This window comes from Cervus canadensis, chromosome 7 (genome assembly GCF_019320065.1).
Source record: "Cervus canadensis isolate Bull #8, Minnesota chromosome 7, ASM1932006v1, whole genome shotgun sequence".
Taxonomy (NCBI): domain Eukaryota; kingdom Metazoa; phylum Chordata; class Mammalia; order Artiodactyla; family Cervidae; genus Cervus; species Cervus canadensis.
This window is the reverse complement of record NC_057392.1, coordinates 90,138,449-90,158,854: the sequence shown is the minus strand read 5'-3', so window position 1 is coordinate 90,158,854 and position 20,406 is coordinate 90,138,449. Positions and strand designations below refer to the sequence as shown.

Sequence of the window (20,406 nt, the reverse complement as noted above, 5' to 3'; positions counted from 1 at the left end):
AGTGTTCCATAAAATGGATATTGAATTTTTGCATTAAAAAACAACATACTGCTCACGGATGTGTAAACTGGTACACATTTTCTGGGGGACAAAATCTATTAAAGCTTTTTTCTTACCCAGAATTTCTATCTCTAGGTATTTAATTCAAGGAAGTAAGTGATAAGTAAACAGCAAAGTATGCACAAAGCTGTTCATTTAGTCATTGTATAAAACAGCCCCAAATTGTGAAACCACCTTTGATCAGTAATAGTGGATAGATTAAAGGAATTATAGTTCCTCCCTATGATAGAATACCATATGCATATAAAGATGGTGCAGTATCTCTGTATTTATTGCATATTATATACTCATAATGTTTATGAGTATTTATTGTCTAATATTATTATGTAAAGGGAGCAAGTTATAAAATATGAAGAACTTGTTTAAGAATTAATTTTTAAAGAATTATATAATTGCTCCTAGGAAAAAATAAGGAAAGATGTATAAACAGATGTTAATAGCTTTGCTCTGTGTGATAGGATCTGGTCATATCTATCTTTTTTCTTCATATTTTTTAATCTCTTTTTTCTTTAGCTTGCTTTTTCTGAAGAAATAAGCTAATGAAAATAAGTTGTTGAAAGAAAGGATACAATATTTGTGTTGTCCCATCTGGAAATGAAGTCAGAAACTTGCTCCCATGTTTGTAGTGCTTTTCAAAGAGCTCATTCGTCACGATCTACACACCATAGAAGACAAAAGGATGGTTATATGATGACAACAGACATCCTTTGCTTGCTAGATAGTGATACAAACCATTTCTTAATTTAAAATTTTCAGTCTTGCATCAGCAACCGGGGACAATCTTTAGGAATCATTAAAGACTGTCCCTAACCCGTGCAGATAACTTAATAAAATCTTTCTGGCAGGAATCTGACATTACTTATCTGTTTAAAGGTCTGTGTTTTTTTGTCTTTTTTAACTTATTTAAAAGTTTTAAAAAATTTACTCAGTAGGACAAGACAGAAGAAAGTGCTTAGGCTTTAGTCAGGATTATATTTTAAGTAATTGTTCTCATCAAAACAGCAAAAGAGCTTATCACATGGTAGGTATTTTTTTTTTTTTCACCATTTTTTTTTTTTTGGTATTTTTTTTTTTTAATTAAAGTATAGTTGATGTACAATATGATATAAGCTTCAACAGAGTGATTCACAATTTTAAAGGTTACATTTCATTTAAACTTATTATAAAACATGGACTGTATTCTCTGTGCTGTACAGTATTATCCTTGTAGCTTATTTATTTATTTATTTTTGCTTATTTATTTTATACATAGTTGTTTATACCTCCTAACCTCCTATCCCTATCTTGCCCTTCCCCACTTCCCTCTCCCCACTGAAAAATACTGGTTTGTTCTCTATGTCTGTGAGTCTGCTTTTCATTATATTCACTAGTTTATTTTCTTTTAGACCCTCCATATTAGTGATACAATGTAGTATTTGTCTTTTCTTATTTCACTTAGTCAAATACCCTCCATCCACATTGCAACAAATGGCAAAACCTCATTCTTTTTTATGGCGGAGGACTATTCACATCTACGTGTGTTAGCCGTTCAGTCGTGTCCAACTCTTTGCAACCCTGTGGACTGTAGGCCACCAAGCTCCTCTGTCCTTGGAATTCTCCAGGCAAGAATACCGGAGTGGGTTGCCACTCTCTTCCCCAGAGGCTCTTCCCAACCCAGGGACTGAACCTGTGTCTCCTGTCTTTCAAGCAGATTCTTTTACCATCTGAGCCACCAGGGAAGGCCATTCATATGTATCTGTGAGTGTGTATGTGTGTATGTGTGTATATGTTGCATCTGCTTTATCCATTCATCTGCTGATGACACTTAGTTTGTTTCTAGTCTTGGCTATTTTACAGTAAATAATGCCGCTGTAGACACTGTGGTGCGTGTCTCTTTGCAAATTAGCATTTTCATTTTCTCATGTATACGCTCAAGAGTGGAAGTGCTGAATCACATGGTAATTCTATTTTTAGTTTTTTCAGGAAACACCATAGTGTTTTCTGCCGTGACTGCACCAATGTACATTCCCTCCAACAGTGTACGTTTCTCCATATCCTTGCCAATATTTGTTACTTGTGTTCTTTTGGATGACGCCATTCTTGACAGCTGTGAGATGATACCTTATGGTGGTTTTAATTTGCATTTCCTTGATGATTAGTGACGTTGAGCATCTTTTAATGTGCCTGTTGGCCACCTTTATGTCTTCTTTTAAAAAAAATGTCTATTCAGGTCTTATGCCAGTTTTTCAATCAAGTTTATTTTTTATTTACCTACTTTTACTTTATACACATATTGCTGTGAAAACAGAATATCAAAAAAAACCAACCAAAAAACCAGCCCTAGCACAATGGAGATATCCTATATAGTGACTGTAGAGGTGATTATATAACTATCAAAATTAATGGAGCGGTACATATAAAAAGGTGAGTTTCACTATAAATTATACTTCAATAAAATGACTTTACATTCTAGTATAAGCTGTAGCATCTGGTGTCTCTTCAAGTTTGCTCTTGAAATGCATTTGAGCAAAATACTAGTGAAATATGGGAAGATGAAGAAAGAAATATTGAGAGATATTCTGTATGATACCTCTAAGCTTAACTATTTTATCATCTAGGTAATACTCAATAGGAAAATGAATTTGTACCCAACAATGTTTTATAATAAATTAAAAATTCAGTTTAATTCTATTTCTTCCTAATCTTGAATTATAATAAAATGGATATAAGAATTCCTAGGGCTAAACAATGAAATAATCTAAATTTTCATGTAAATGTTGCCATTTATTTTGAAAGATAATATGTTTCTCATTTTTATGAGACATAAAATACATTCAGAGAAGCACTAAAATATGCTATTTTGTTAATGGATAGTTAGACTCTTGAGAGTTCCTTGGAATGCAAAGAGATCCAACCAGTCCATCCTAAAAGGGATCAGTCCTGGGTGTTCATTGGAAGGACTGATGCTGAAGCTGAAACTCCAATACTTTGGCCCCTTGATGCGAAGAGCTGACTCGTTTGAAAAGACCCTGATTCTGGGAGGGATTGGGGGCAGGAGGAGAAGGGGATGACAGAGGATGAGATGGTTGGATGGCATCACCGACTCGATGGACATGGGTTTGGGTGGACTCTGGGAGTTGGTGATGGACAGGGAGGCCTGGCGTGCTGCGGTTCATGGGGTCGCAAAGAGTCAGACACGACTGAGTGACTGAACTGAACTGAACTGGTAACATGAACACCCATGTCATCACCATCTGGGTCAAGAAATAGAACAGCGCTCAAACTCTAGAAGTCCCCTGTGTGCTAACCCAAAGTCAGTGTTCTATAACCTCTAAACAATATAGTTTCTTTCCCATTTTGAATTTTACGTAAATGGAATCATATAATGGAAATTTTTTATATTTTGTTTCTTTTAATCAATGTTACATTTATAAGATTCATATGTGTCCCAGTATGTAGCCATAGTCCAATAGCTTCCATTTGTGTATAGTATTCTATTGTATGACTTCATCATTTATTTATCCACTGTATTTTTGACGGATATCTGGGTTGTTCCCAGTTTTCAGCTTATAAATAATGATACTCTGAACACTCATGCATGTATGCTGGTACCCAGTTCCTCTCAGATCTTATATCCAGAGGAAGAATTGTTGAATTCCACTTTACAAAAGGATATGTGTCTTTCACATTACAAAAAACTGCCAAAATGACTTTCAAGCTGTTGTACCAATTTGCATTCCCACCAGAGGCTAAACTGTAGTGATTGTTATTCTACATCCTTTCTAACACTCAGTAGTATCAGACTTTACAATCTATTTATTTATCTATTTTTGCCAATGTGATAGGTACGTACGTGCATGCGTGCGTGTGTGCTTAGTCACTCTGTCCTGTCTCGTCCAACTCTTTGCGACCCCGTGGACTGTAGCCCACCAGAATCCTCTGCCAGTGTATGCTGATCTCTAATCGTGGTTTCAGTTTTCTTCTCCCAGGTTACTAATGAGGTTGAGCACCTTTTCAAGTGTTTACTGACCACTTGGATTTTCTCCTTGGAGAAGTGGTCAAGTTTTTTTTAGTTCATTCTTTTTCTATTAGGTAGACTTTTTTTTCCTGTTGATTTATAAAAATTCTTTATACATTTAGAATAAAGGCCCTTTGTATATCATATGTGCTATAAAACATCTCCCTTCTTGGCTTTTCTTTCAAGTTTTTTTTTTTTTTCTTTCAAGTTTTAATTTATCAATTCCTTTATGGATATTGCTTTTTAGAATTAGTTAAATCTTTCCCTAACCTGAAATAAAGCTATTCGCCTGTTTTTTTAAAAAATCATTGTAGGTTTACATTTCACATTAAAATCTTTAATCCACTGGAAATGAAGTATTATTCCAACTTCATTAAAAAATATGGATATCTAACTGTCCCAGCACCAGGTGTTGACAAGATTTTCCTCTACCTTGCAGGGTCACTGCTGGCACATATCAGGTGTCTGTGTGTGCATAAGTCTGATTCTGTGTTGTGGATTTTTTGTTTATCCTGTCCCCAAGCTACACTATCTTAATTACTATACTTTGTAATGTTGTTGTTGCTTAGTCGCTCAGTTGTGTCCGACTCTTTGTGACCCCATGCACTGCAGCATGCCAGGCTTCCCTGTCCATCACCAACACCTGAAGCTTGCTCAAACTCGTGTCCATTGAGTAGGTGATGCCATCCAACCATTTAATCCTCTACTGCCCCCCTTCTCCTCCTGTCCTCAATCTTTCCCAGCATCAGGGTCTTTTCCAGTGAGTCAGCTCTTTGCATCAGGTAGCGAAAGTACTGGAGCTTTAGCTTCAGCATCAGTCCTTTCAATGAGTATTCTGGGCTGATTTCCTTTAGGACTGACTGGTTTGATCTTCTTGCAGTCCAAGGGAAGGCACCACAGTTCAAAAGCATCAATTCTTTGGTGTTCAGCCTTCTTTATAGTCCAACTCTCACATCTGTACAGTGACTACTATATGAAAGTGAAGTTGCTCAGTTGTGTCTGACTCTTTGCGACCCCATGGACTGTAGCCCACCAGGCTCCTCCATCCATGGGATTCTCCAGGCAAGAATACTGGAGTGGGTTGCCATTTCCTTCTCCAGGGGATCTTCCCAACTCAGGGATCAAACCCTGGTCTAACGCATTGAAGGCAGACACTTTACCCTCTGAGCCACCAGGACCTTTGACTATACGACCTTTGTGGGCAAAGTGATGTCTCTGCTTTTAATACACTGTCTAGGTTTGTTATAGCTTTTCTTCCAGGAGCAAGCGTCTTTTAATTTCATGACTGCAGTCATCATCTGCAGTGATTTTGGAGCCCAAGAAAATAAAGTCTGTCATTGTTTCCATTGTTTCCCCATCTATTTGCCATGAAGTGATGGGACCGGATGCCTTGATCTTCGTTTTTTTGAATGTCAAGTTTTAAGCCAGTTTTTTCACTCTCCTCTTTCACCTTCATCAGGAGACTCTTTAGTTCCTTTTCGAGTTCTGCCATTAGGGTGGTGTCATCTGCATATCTGAGGTTATTGATATTTCTCCCGGCAATCTTGATTCCAGCTTGAGCTTCATCCAGCCCAGCGTTTTGCATGATGTATTCTGCATAGAAGTTAGACAAACAGGCTGACAGTATCTGGCCTTGATGTGCTCCTATCTGTTTAGTAACAGATCTCAGTATCTGACGGAGCATGTTCCTCTTCCTCCCAGTCTTCTTCAAGAAAGTCTTGGCTCTTCTAAGTTTTTCACGCATGTGTGCTAAGTCGCTTCAGTTGTGTCTGACTCCTTGTGACCCGTGGGCTGCAGCCCGCCCGACTCCTCTGTCCTCGGAATTCTCCCGGCAAGAGTGCTGGAGTGGGTTGCCATGCCCTCCTCCTCCAGGGAGTCTTCCCAACCCAGGGATTGAACCAGTGTCTCTTACATCTTCTGCATCTCTAAGGTCTTCTGCATTGGCTGGCAGGTTCTTGACCACTGGTGCACCTGGGTTTTTTATATTTCCATGTAAATCCTGTCATCAACTTTTCAAGACTTTCCTTTTCCCAACACACAATCTACAACCTTGTTAGAACTGAATTATAGTTGCATTAGATTAATTTGGAAAGAATGTCATCTTTAAAATATTTGATCTTCCAATCTATGAACATTAGGTCAAATTTGTTAAACAGGCTGTTCAAACATTTTATTGTATTACTGCTCTTTTTTTTTTTTTTTTGGTCTAATAGTGCACTCAATTATTGAGAGAAGCAGGCTAAAGTATCTCATTATGATTATGGATGAAGTATTTTTTCCTTTTACTTCTGTGCAATTTTGCTTTATATTTTTTGAGGATATGTTAATATGGAAAAATATTTTGTAACATTATACCTTCCTGGGGGACTAAAACTTCTGTCACTATAAAGTGGTCTTCTATCTCTAGAGATGTTCTTCAGTATTTTCATGATATATCATTTTTTAATTTATATTTAATTTTTCTGTAACCTTATGTTTTAGATATCTCTCTTGTAATCAGTATATGGTTGGATTTTTTCCTTAAAAATTGTCTGACAGTCTTTATTAACTGAAGAATTTACTCTATTTACATATACCTACTGACACTCCTTGTGTTCTATTTGTCTTCTGTTAGGTATTTTTTCCCCCCTTATCCTTTCTTGTCTTTGGGGGATATTTAAAATAAATTATTCTTTTTTTCCCCTCTACCTCTGATAGCTGGGAAGTTATACACTCTGCTTCTGTTATTCTTCTGGCTGCCCTAGAAATTTTAGCAAGCAAATTTATCAAAGTCTGAGATTAAGCTATGTATTTGTTTTCTCCCAAACCAAGAACTTTTAAAACACTGTAACTGCATTTAGCTTTCTTCCCAAATCATATACTAATTTTTAAAACATTTTTACTCTATACTGTTTCTTGAAACTCCATATGTCATTATCATTATGATTGTTTTATCAGTCAACGTTTAGTTTTATACATACAGTGCATAATGCTTCTTCTTCTATGCAATTCTATGAGATTACATAGAATCTCACACTATGCTACTACACAAAAAATATTCTTTAGCTTTTTTTTTGTGAGAGGCTACTAGTGACAAACTCTGTTTTGCTAGACCATGTCTTTTGGGGCACATTTTCTTGAAAGATATTTTAACTGGGTGTAGGCTTCTAGATTGACCATTATTTTCTTTTAGCACAGACTGAAGACATTCTATTGGCTTCCATTGTCACTGTTGGAAGGTTATCTGATTTCTAACTGTTCTCTTTTAAATATAAACAGAGAATATAAATATATATATAAATATAAAAAGAGAATATAAATATTCTCTTTTAAATAAAACTGACTTTTCGATTTCCTTTTTGTCTTTGTTGTTCTACAGTTTCACTGGTGTGTCTAGAATTTTTTTTCATGGAAACACATTTTATTTTAAATATAGCAGTGTGTACATGTAAATCCCAAACTCCCAATCTACCTAGGATTATTTTTTAATTCATCCTGCTTAGGGCTCATTAGGATTCTTAAATCTATGAATGGGTCTCTCTTATCAGTTTTGGAAAATAATCATCCATTATCTCTTCAAATGCTGCCTCTGCCTGGTTATCTTTTTCCTCTCCTTCTGAGATTTTGAACAAATACATTTTATACCCCTCATTCTACTTTCATATTATACAAACTTTTCTGTATTCTTTACCTTTTTTGTAAAAGGTAAATTTTGTAAAAGGTAAATTTACCCCATGGTAAATTTTGATAGGTTTTTTTCAACCTTTCTTCCAGGTCATTAGTTTCTCTTTAGTTGGGTCTAACCTGCATTTAACTCTCATCTTTTAAGTTTTGACTTTGCTGGTGGCTCAGATGGTAAAGCGTCTGCCTACAGTGCAGGAGACCCAGGTTCAATCCTTGGGTTGGGAAGATCCTCTGGAGAAGGAAATGGCAACCCACTCCAGTACTCTTGCCTGGAGAATCCCATGGACGGACAGTATGGTATGCTATAATCCATGGGGGTGCAAAGAGTCAGACATGATTGAGTGACTTCACTTCACTTCTCAGTTTTTAGTTTCAGTTGTATTTTTCATTTCTATACTATCTTTTTGTCAAATTTGTCATGTCACTTTATAGTTTTCTGTTCCCTCCATATATCTTCAAGCTGACCTTTTGTTTTCATAAACATACTTAGATTACTTCAGGTTTTGAAGGCTTTGTAAGTCTTTGTAAGACTTTTCTCATTGGATACTAGTCCTTTGAATTTTCAGTTATGGTATCGCGTTTCCTCGTGTTTTTATTACTTTTCACTGTGTGCTGGTAATTGAACTTGAAAGGTAGTTTGTAGAAGTAATTTGAGGGTGGGATAAGCAACCTTCCTTCAGATAGGATTTGGATTTGATTCTGTCAGCACCTCAGTTCATTGCTGTCCCTTAAATTCTAAATCACCCAGGAGAGACAAAACTGGTCTCAGGTGTTTGATTTCTAGGGATCTATTCAGGGAAACTATACTCTTAGTTGTTCTTTGCTTTCGGTCATTATCTGAGGTTGTTGATATTTCTCCCAGCCTTCTTGTTTCCAACTTGTGAATCATCCAGTCCAGCATTTTGCATAATATACTCTGCATATTGAAGAAGGAAATGGCAACCCACTCCAGTATTCTTATCTGGAGAATCCCATGGACAGAAGAGCCTGGCATGCTACAGTCCACAGAATTCTCCAGCTCAGAATACCAGCATGGGTAGCTGTTTCCTTCTCAAGGGGATCTTCCCAACCCAGGGATCAAACCCAGGTCTTCCACACTGCAGGCGGATTCCTTACCAGCTGAGCCCCCAGGGAAGCCCCCAAATACTGGAGTGGGCAGCCTATCCCTTCTCTAGCAGATCTTCCTGACCCAGGAATTAAATTGCATTGCAGGCGGATTCTATACTTATATAAAAATTAATTTATACAAAAAGATATTCAAAGCAACATTACTTAGTAAAACAAAAGAACTTTTAATAATCTTTATTTCCAATACCAGTAGAATGGTTAGATACTATATGAAAAGGCTCATAGATATTAAAATGATGTTAACGTAACCTATGGGCTTTCCTGGTGGCTCAGTGGTGAAGAAGCCCCCTGCCAATGTGGGAAACGCAGGTTTGATCCCTGAGTTGGAAGGATCCTTTGGAAAAGGAAATGGCAACCCACTCCTGTATTCTTGCTTGGGAAATCCCATGGACAGAGGAGCCTGGAGGGCTACAGTCCATGACATTGTAAAAGTAAAACTTAGCGACTAAACAATAGCAATGTAAGCTATATAGTATCATGGGAAAATTGTTGAAAATTAAGTTAAAAGCAGGAAAAATTACATATGTAATATAATTACAGGACTGTTAACAAAAACCTATGCTTAAAAACTTTGGAACAGTGCTAATAGAACTTTTATTGACCATAAAACTTTTCTGTAACTGCCCTGAAATATGGTTGCCATTAGTCACACACAGTTATTTAACACTTGAAATGTAGCTAGTGTGACTGAAGAGTTAAATTTAAATTTCATTTTATTATAATTCCTTTAAATTTGGATAGCCATGTGAAATATTTGTTACCACATTGGGCAGTGCAGATCCAGATAATACTGAAATATTAATCATGATTTTGGGGATGAGGCTGAGACTTCTGGTGATTTTCTACCATTGATTTTAGGTTTCTAAAGGGTTCCAAATGTTCCTCACTATACAGTGATCACATTTTAAAGTAAAAAGGCTTTAACCAAAATAGCCCCTCATAAGACACATTCAAGGTATTGTTATAAAGTCTGCTTGCGTGCATGCTAAGTCACGTTAGTCTTGTCTGACTTTTTGTGACCCTATGGACTGTAGCCCACCAGGCTCCTTTGTCCATGGGATTCTCTAGGCAAGAATACTGGAATGGGTTGCCACGCCAGGGATCTTCCTAACCCAAGGATCAAAACTGTATCTCCCACAGTTCCTACATTGCAGGTGGATTTTTTACCACTGAGCCACCAGGGAAGCCCATTATTCTAAAGTAGAAGTTAAAAGGCCAAGTCTGTACCAGTTCTTTATGACTAATAGTTAAACATGTCCTGTAACCAAGCTGCCATCTTCATCAAGACAGCTTTTAAAATTTTAGGTAAAACTGGTTTTCAAAGAGTAGCAAATTAAAAAAATTACAAGCTAATTACCTTTCCACATGCTATTCTAGAATCACAGCAAACAATGGATATATTTCTTTTGTCCACTTGATAATCAGTTAGTTCTTCCTCAACTGACTTTACTTCTGGAATATCCACGGAAAATTGATAGGAAATTGTTTTATAGTGTTTTGCATCTAATGGGACAAGAATCACATGAAAATACATATACGTTTAAAACTTTCCAAAATCTCTCTTCTAAAATGAAATTTCAAATTCTATTACAAATGCATTGATTCATCAGACACTTTTCCATTGGACATTTTTTTTTAATGAAAGAAGAATGAGGAGCTTCATTAAGTTGAGGAGCCCTCTGTTTTTAAAAAAATGAGAACATTCTCATTTCGTTGGAAGAACAAAAATGATGATTTTCATCACTTGGAATTTTTTGGCTGTAGGTTTAGTAGGAAACAGTTGAATTGGGATTGAGTTGGAAAAAAAAAAGTCTTCTCAAAGTATCTTTTCAATAGCTCTGAGTTGCAGAGGAGCCTGATGCTCAGAAATATTAAAAATAAAATTTAACCCAAATTTTGCAGCCTATAAGGAGAAAAGCAAGAATATAACTCTAGAACTTCTGATTCTAAAATGATGCCCCTTCAGTTGTACTAGAATTGCAGCTATACTGGCCAGCTGACCGATGGGGCCCATGTATGAGAAAGGAATCTGATTTATTTTTGACAGACTTTCCATATTCTAGCCTGAAACAAAATGGAATGTATGTTTTACTAAAAGAGAGACAATGAACTCAAAAGCTCTTTCTAGCTCTCTGTAAAATGCTCTATGTGCTAAGTCGCCTCAGTCATGTCTGACTCTTTGCGACCCCATGGACTGTAGCCCACCAGGCTCCTCTGTCCATGGGTATTCTCCAGGCAAGAATACTGGAGTGGGTTTCCATTCCATCCTCCAGGGGATCTTCTGAACGCGAGGATGGAACCCACATGTCTTACGTCTCCCGCATTGGCCGGCGGGTTCTTTACCCTTAGTGCTACCTGGGAAGCTCCAAAGTGCTCTCTGGTGGGGTGGTTTAGTCACTAAGTCCTGTATGACTCTTGTGACCCCATGGACAGTAGCCTACCAGGCTCCTCAGTCTATGGGATTCTCCAGGCAAGAATACTAGAGTGGGTTGCCAATTCCTTCCTCAGGGGATCTTCCCGACCCAGGAATTGAACCTGGGTCTCCTGCATTGCAGTCAGATTCTTTACTGACTGAGCTATGAGGGAAGCCAGTCGAAGTCAGTGCTCTATAGATGCTGCTAAGTTATTTCAATCAATAACAGCAGTGAACTGAAGACTCATAACTTCAAAAGCTAGGTGATAGAAAAGTGGGGTTTTCTGACCTTCAGCCATTGTGACTGAGGCATTGACCAAAATGAAAAATTTTAATGTTATTTTTAAAAAATACATCAGTTTTTGCCCTTGGTCAAACACATGAGCTCCCTGATGTATAAGTGATCTGTAACATCAGCTTTGAGGAACTTACCTTCTTCAGAGAAAGTAGGCTGTTCTTTTGTTAAAATTTCATAGCGTCTGGCCATTTGTTGCTCTTGTTTTCTACAAAATTAAAAACGTGATGCACAAGTCTGAAATGTGTTCCAAGTTTAAAATAGTATACTAGAGTGTGGTGGGAGGAGGAGGAGGTGGTGGGGAATCCCTTATAAATGACTCCGAAGCAGGAACCAGAGCCTAAATTCCAGTAGGATAATGGTCATTCGTGACCAAGAAGGAAAGCCCTGAGCCATGGAATCAGTGGTTGTAGCCTTTCAATGTGAGTCAGCAGCCCTGAGCAAGGGGAATACCTGCCACCAGGCCTTCTTTCGACTGCAGCCGCTCAACCACTCCCTATGGTGAATCTAGAGGAAACTCTGAGAACGCAGAAATACAGGCCCCAGTTAGCTAAGGGCTATAAGAAATCCAAGCCAGCCACTTGGCTTTTTCCGCCCCCACCCCGGCAAACCTCATTTGTATTTCATCGGATAAAGCTTTCTCTAACTGTGAGATGCCCCGTGACCTGCAACCAGAGGATTATACATTCTGAAAAAGACATTGTTCAAAGGACTATCTCCAACCTGGACAGAAGGACCCTTATCAGATGACACAGATTTACATCAAGATAAAGATGATGTGCAGAGAAAAACCCATGCCTCCAAAGAGATCACAGCCACTCTTCCAAACAGATCCAGCAGGAATAACCACAAAAGTCACCCCAGAGCCCCTTCATAGAACAGGGCGAGAGCTCCATGACCCCACCTAGGTAGGGTCTACGAGTCCCGTGTAAGCATTAAATAAGTTACAGAAGACTGACCATCTGTCCCTCATTACCCCAATAAAGATTTCTTGGGGTTCATGTCTCAAGGAAAATTTGAAGTAGGAGATAGATGGGTCTCTGGACTGAAAAGCAGGTGATTTTCAAGCAGAGCAAAACTGAAGTTTGTCCTCAGCCAGACAAAAATGACACGTATTTCCCTTCCTCCATTGATATGGAGGGAATAAACTAACGGGGGAAATTTGTCGCAGTGAAAAGGAAAAAAGAGGAGTAGTTTTTCTTTTTCACTTCTCTGAGAGCAAAGAAGATAAAGAGAACAGTGAGCAGGCCCGAACTTTATTTTACTTTATTTATTTACTTTATTTTACTCTAACTGCTCCTAATTCTGCACATCTGTAAGTTTGCTTTTCTGCCCCCTAACTCTGCGGGAGCTACGCTTCACTGGACTCTATGCTAAATACATCCCCGATCCAGTGTTTACCTTCACAACGGCCTTTCCCTTGTAGTTACATGTCAGAAGGAAGGCCTCAGAGCCTCCAAACTGCCAGATGAAGTTACTGGGATACTGACGTCAGTTTATGACTGTCTTTGAAACAAAGCAAAAGGAAGAAATCTAGATCCTATCGCATTTGTTTCCTCATCACCGATGCCTGACTGCTAGCGCTTGCCTTAGGGGCACAGTTCTTGAGGCAGGAGCATACTGTGTTCCCGGCTCCATCAGCTGAGAATAAAAGCCACCATGCTATTTCTTTCAAAAAAAGAAGTACATTCTAATTTTTACTGGTTACATGCCGTTCCTTATTCTTTGTATCTGTTATTACTTGTGAACCCAGTCATTTAATCAGTGCATGTGTGTTTCTACTGTATTTGGTGGACAAATCTCTCTCATATATTAATAGGAATTCCCAATTACCCTGAGAATTTGGGATGGGTAAATTTCCTACTCTAAACGTCAGTGACCTCACTGAGTTTCTGACACCTTCTGACTCTCATAACGTCCACCAGGAACTGCATGAAGTTTGCTTTAGCCAATTTTTGTTTCTTCACTGGGAATGCATCTACACAATTACCTGCGTTGGAAAAAATGAGGTTTGTTTTACAAAAGGCCTTCTAGGGCTTCCCTGGTGGTCCAGTGGTTGAGCATCCACCTGCCAATGCAGGGGACATGAGTCCAATCCCTGGTCTGGGAAGACCCCACGTGCCACGTAGCAACTAAGCCCTCAGACCACAACCACGGAGCCCACAGGACAGCACCGATGAAGCGCTTGCAGCCCAGGGCCCACACCGCACCAGGAGAGGCCGCAGACAGGAGCCTACGCGCCACCCAGGACAGTCGCACCTGCTGGCGGCCGCTGGAGAAAGCCTGCGTGCGCAGCGAAGACCCGGTACCGGCAGAAATAAATACATAAATAAATCTTCTTAAAAAAGGCTTTCTAATTAAGTGGGCCTGTCTGAGTTCCAACAGCCAAGGCTCACTATTACCTCCGCAAAGCTTTTTCTTTTGCTTTGAGTCTGTCAGCTTCACTGCCGTGGGCGGCATGAGGGCCAATACTGATTAATTCAGCTTTAGAGCTCTGGATTTTTTGGTTTTCTTCATAGATGTAGTCGACCAGATTTTGGAAATAACTACAACAGGAAGTCTGAAAAACAAAGACGTTATTTTCATCTCCTTAGCCCTAGATGAAGGTAATTACAGGAGGGGAAAAAAATGAAACCCAAAATGGCTAATGAGGTTTTGGATAACAACCTATCATATTTTTTTTGGGGGGGAGGTGCTAACAACTTTATTGAGGTATAATTCCCATATCATACAATTCACCCATTTAAAGGGTACAATTCAATAATTTTTAGTGTATTCACAGAAGTGTGCAGTGATCACAACAATCAGTTTTAGAACATGAAACCTGTACCCAATAACAGTTACTCCTCCTCCTCCTCCCCACATGTCTCTGTAGCTTTGCCTGTTCTGTATGTTAATATAAATGGAATGTGGTGCTTTGTAACTGGTTTTTTCACCTAGCATAATATTTTCATTTATGTTGAAGCATGTTTAAATGCTTCATGTCTTTTCATGGCTGCGTAAGATTCCATAGTATGGGAGGAGGAACAAGATGGTGGAGGAGCAGGTGGACGTGGAGTACATCTCTCTCCACGGATACATCAGGAATACACCTTCAGACACAGAGGTGCGTGCGGAACACCAGCTGAGAGCGGACAGGAGGACCTGACCAGCAGAAGGGAATATATAGAGCCACGCAAAACCCAGTAGGACAAAGGAACTGGGGGCAGATACAGGAGTGTTAGTAGGACTGGACCTGCCCCCAGTGGGTGGGGGAACTGAAGCAGGGGTCCGATCCCCACAGCGGGGCAACTGTCTGAGTCAGAGGAGAAACATTTAAGGCTGAGAGTGAAACAGCTGATCTGTGGCAGCCTAAATGGAATGAGAATCAGACAGTCCTTGCTGCAGCCAAACATACCCTGGACAGGGATGCAGGTCCCCTGGAAGGGGCAGCGGCTGGGAGCTGGAATTTAGGGATTGTGCAGCAATCCCAGGGCGAGGGCTGCTACTTGACTGCAGAGAGACGGATTGAGGGGATGTGAGGGAGGAGATCGTGATGGGAAATGCCTGTGGAGGAAAGCCGGGCAGCCATGGAAGCAAGGCGATACTGCTGAGTCACGTGTAGGGGGTGGAGCCATCACCATAGCCTCTCTCTCCCCACACGCCAGCATCGGCAACTGAACAATAGAGAGGCTGGCCCATCAAACGCCTCACCACTGAACTACAGGGTAGGACCCCAGCCGGGGGTGGGGGGCCCTCTAATGTGCCTGACATGCCTAACAATAGAGAAGGACCCCAGGCAAGGGAACCCTCCAAGTGCCTCAACAGGCAGAGCTACAGAGAAAGACTGCCCAAAGAGGCCTTCTGATCGCCAGCTACAAGGGGCTTGAAAAAAGACTCTGTTAGGCCATAACTCCTGGAGTGGAGGCAGTCCGTGTTCCTGCACACTTGGCGCTGCCAGGTCCCTGCAAGCCAAGAAGATGCACCACCTTCATGCTCAACCCTCACTGGGGCAGAGCTGCCGCGGGCAAAAAAGTCTTGCATCTATGCATGCAGGGTTGCTTTGGCCATGTCCAATTCTTTGCAACCCTGTGGACTGCAGCCTGCCAAGTTTCCCTGTCAGGGGGGTTCTCCAGGCAAGATACTGGAGCAGATTGGCCAATACCGGTTACCATACCTTCTAGAGCACTGTATTTCCTGCTGCCCCAGCCACCAGCCCCCCTGAATACCGGGTGCTCCCAGAAACCCTGTGACCCAAGCAGCTGCACCACCTCCGCACCTGGCCCTCACAGGGGCAGGCCCAAGTCCTCCAGGGCAGCCTCAGGAGCAAACCCCAGTGGACGACCCACACATGTGGAAATAAAAGCACAATTAAAACCCAGGGGCGGTGTGGCTAAGGAAGAAGACCCAAAACCCTCCCACCGGCTGTACAAGCTGTGGATTAAATCCACACGATCAACTAGGCAGACTCTGTGCTATGGAACATATGAAAGGCCACTGAGAGCGCCCACAAAAGAAAGCGCACTAGTTCTCATAGCTGTGGGCATTGGAGGCAAGAACACAGGAGCAGGACCAGATTAGAATCTGAGCTGCCCCCGCAGCAGGTCCAGAGACCAGCGCGGTGTTGGAGGGCGTCCTAGGGAGGCGAGGTGGACTGTGACTCCCAGCGAGGGAAAGGACCCTGACAGCAATGACTCAGGAAAAACATTTATTATTCTTATGTTTTGACTGGTTTTACAGATTCTTTTGGATTCTGCCCACCTCCCCCCCTTTTGTTGTAGTTGTCAATTTTATTGGCACTGTGAAATCTAATTAAGGTTGTTTTTTTTTTCTTCTCATCACATTTTTTATTGCTGTTATAAACCTCTGCCTCTTCATGGGCTTTTGCAGTTCTGGGGAGTTTTCCTTTTTTTTTTTTTCTTTCTTCTTCCTCTTTTTTTTTTTCCTTTTCTCTTTTTTAATTTTAATTTTCTTAAACCCATTATAATTTTTTCTACATTTATTCCTTTGTTTGCTTTTCCTACTGTTCTTTTCCCTTTGCAGTTAATCTTTAATGTATATAAATCTTCTTTATCTACCTCTGTTTAATCTTTGCATATCTAATCTTTATTTCCTTTCCTCTCAACATATTTGTTAGTTTTGTTTTCATTGCTTTACTCCCAACTTAGCACCTTGATTTAGTTTTGTTTTCCAGTTTGTGCTTTAATTTTGCTGTTAAATAGTAGATATAATTCTTGGTTTTCTTTGTTCACCAGATCACTCTATTGTGCTTTATTTTTGTTGAACTGTTTTGATTTTGCTTATGGGTGTACATTCCATTATTTTAATTATTATTTGCCTGATTTTGTAACTGCCGTTTGTCTGGGGTTCATCTTTGGTTTCTCGTTTTTGGGTATTTGTTTTAATCTCCCTTAACGCCATAACAAACCACTTGTGGAATCTTCGTTCCTGACCAGAGATCAAGTCCTGAGTCTTTGGAGTGAGCACTGACTCCAAGACCCTAGACCACCAGAGAACTAACCCTGGGGAGTATCAAATAGTGAGAACTCACACAAAGGAAACCACTTGAATACAAGACCCAGCATCACCCAGCCACCAGTAGCACCCTGTGCAGGATGCCCCATCTAAACAACAAACAAAATGAAAATTCATCAGCAGACAGGATTACCACCTCACTCAGCCTTACCCCTCACAGGGAAAATAAAGAAACAACCAAAAAACTCAACAGAAATCTCATCTTATATGAAGCTTACACAGACCACTGGACCAACCTTAGGAGGGAAGAAACCAAAAGGAAGAAAGAATTCAACCCTGAAGCCTGGGAAAAGGAGACCTCAAACACAATAAGTTAAAAAAAATAATGAAAAGGCAGAGAAATATCACACAAATGAAGGAACAAACTAGAAACACTGGAGTCCAAATAAATGAAGAGGAAACGGGCAAACTACCTGAGAAAGAATTCAGAATAATGACAGTAAAGATGATCAAAACCCTTCAAAACAAAATGGAGAAAATGCAAGAATCAATTAACAACGATCTAGAAGAATTAAAGAATAAACATGCAGAGACAAACAACACAATTACTGAAGTTAAAAATACTCTAGAAGGAATCAATAAGGAGAATATCTGAAGCGGAAGAACAAATCAGTGAGCTGGAAGATAAAATGGTGGAAATAACTTCTGAAGAGCAGAATAAAGTAAAAGGAATGAAAAGATCTGAGGACAGTCTCAGAGACCTCTGGTGCAATATCAAATGTCCCAACATTCAAATTATAGGGGTCCCAGAAGAAGAGAAAAAGAAAGGGTATGAGAAAATTTTTGAAGAGATTATAGTTGAAAATTTCCCCAACTGGAAAAGGAAATAGTCAGTCAAGCCCAAGAGGCACAAAGAGTCCCATACAGGATAAACCCAAGGAGAAACACACCAAGACACATACTTATCAAACTAACAAAGACTAAACACAAAGAAAGAATATTAAAAGCAGCAAGGGAGAAGCAACAAGTAACATACAAGGGAAACCCCATACGCTTAACAGCTGATCTTCAGCAGAAACTCTGCAGGCCAGAAGGGAATGGCAGGATATATTTAACGTGCTGAAAGGGAAAAATCTACAACCAAGATTACTTTACCTGGCAAGGATCTCATTCAAAATTGATGGAGAAATCAAAAGCTTTTCAGACAAGCAAAAGTTAAGAGAATTCAATACCACCAAACCAGCTTTACAACAAGTGTTAAAGGGACTCATATAGTCAGGAAATACAAGAGAAGGAAAAGATCTACAAAATCAAACCCCAAACAATTAAGAAAATGGCAATAGGAACATACACATCAATAATTACTTTAAATGAAAATGGATTAAATGCTCCAACTAAAAGACACAGACTGGCTGAATGGATAATAAAACAAAACCCATATATATGCTGTCTACAAGAAACCCACTACAGACCTCAAGACACATACAGACTGAAAGTGAGATGAAGGAAGAATATATTCCATGCAAATGGGAAGCAAAAGAAAGCTGGAGTAGCAATCCTCATATCAGGCAAAATAGATGTTAAAATAAAGAAGATTACAAGAGATAAGGAAGGTCACTACATAATGATCAAGGGATCAATCCAAGAGAAAGACATAACAATTGTAAATATCTATGCACCCAACATAGGAGCACCTCAATACATAAGACAAACACTAACAGACATAAAAGGAGAAATTGACAGTGACACAATAATAGTAGGAGACTTTAACACCCCACTCACACCAATGGAAAGAAAATTAATGAGGAAACAAGTCTTAAATAATACATGAGATGAGAAAGATCTCATTGATATCTTCAGGACATTCCATCCAAATGCACAATACACCTTCTTCTAAAGTGCACATGGAACATTCTCCAGGATAGACCACATCTTGGATCAGAAATCAAACCTCAGTAAATTTAACAAAATTGAAATTGTATCATGCATCTTCTCTGACCACAGTGCTATGATTCTAGATATCAGTTACAAGAAAAAAACTGTAAAAAACACAAACACATGGAGATTAAACAATACATTTCTAAATAACCAACAGGTTACTGAAGAAATCAAAAGGGAAATAAAAAAATTTCTAGAAACAAATGACAATGAAAACTTAACAACTCAAAACCTATGGGATGCAACAAAAGCAGTTCTAAGAGGGAAGGTTATAGCAATACAATCCTACCTTAAGAGACAAGAAAAACATTGAATAGATAACCTAACTTTACACCTAAAACAACTGGAAAAAGAACAAAAAATCCCAAAATTAGTAGAAGGAAAGAAATCATAAATATCAGAGCAGAAATAAGTGAAAAAGAAATGAAAGAAACAATAGTAAAGATTAATAAAACTAAAAGGTGGTTCTTTGAGAAAATAAACAAAATTGACAAACCTTTAACCAGACTCATCAAGAAAAAAAGAGGGAAGAATCAAATCAACAAAATTAGAAATGAAAAAGGAGAGGTTACAACAGACAGAAATACAAATGCAGAAATACAAAGGATTATAAGAGACTATTATGAACAACTATATGGCAATAAAATGGATAACTGGAAGAAATGGACAGATGTTTAGTAAAGTTCAATTTACCAAGGACTGAACCAGGAAGAAACAGAAATTATGAAAAACTAAATTACAAGCACTGAAATTGAAGCTGTGATCAAAAATCTCCCAAAAAACAAAAGCCCAGGACCAGATGGCTTCACAGGAGAATTCTATCAAACATTTTAAGAGCTAGTGCTTTCCTTCTAAAACACTTTCAAAAATTGCAGAGAAAGGAACACTTCCAAACTCATTCTGTGGGGTCACCATCACCCTGATACCAAAACCAGACAAAGACAACACAAAAAAAGAAAACTGCAGGCCAATATTTCTGGTGAACATAGATGCAAAAATCCTCAACAAAATTTTAGCAAACAGAATTCAGCAACACATCAAAAAGCTCATACACCATGATCAAGCTGTGTTTATTCCATGGGTGCAAGGATTCTTCAATACAAGCAAATCAATCAATGTGATACATCATACTAACAAATCAAAAGATAAAGCCATATGATAATCTCAGTAGATGCAGAAAAAGCCTTTGACAAAATTCAGCACCTGTTTAAAATGAAAACACTTCAAAAAATGGGAATAGAGGAACCTACCTCAACATAGTAGAGGCCATACATGACAAGCCTACAGCAAACATTATTCTCAATGGTGAAAAACTGAAAGCATTCCCCCTAAGATCAGGAACAAGACAAGCGTATCCATTTTCACCACTATTATTCAACATAGTTCTGGAAGTCCTAGCTATAGCAATCAGAGAAGAAAAAGAAATAAAAGGAATCCAATTTGGAAAAGAAGAAGTAA

General features: G+C 39.2%; 1 protein-coding gene across 1 annotated transcript in view; it reads right to left on the bottom strand.

The window, feature by feature from the left end:
• The window catches only part of ERICH6 (glutamate rich 6), a 44,832-nt gene that overhangs the window by 12,763 nt on the left and 11,663 nt on the right, over nucleotides 1-20,406 (bottom strand). Inside the window, exons 8-11 of the mRNA XM_043473401.1 lie at nucleotides 13,959-14,116; nucleotides 11,694-11,764; nucleotides 10,206-10,351; nucleotides 630-715 (exon numbers count right to left, since the gene is read on the bottom strand). Of these exons, the coding sequence (XP_043329336.1) occupies nucleotides 630-715; nucleotides 10,206-10,351; nucleotides 11,694-11,764; nucleotides 13,959-14,116 (461 nt within the window). The remainder of the gene's footprint in view (nucleotides 1-629; nucleotides 716-10,205; nucleotides 10,352-11,693; nucleotides 11,765-13,958; nucleotides 14,117-20,406) is intronic.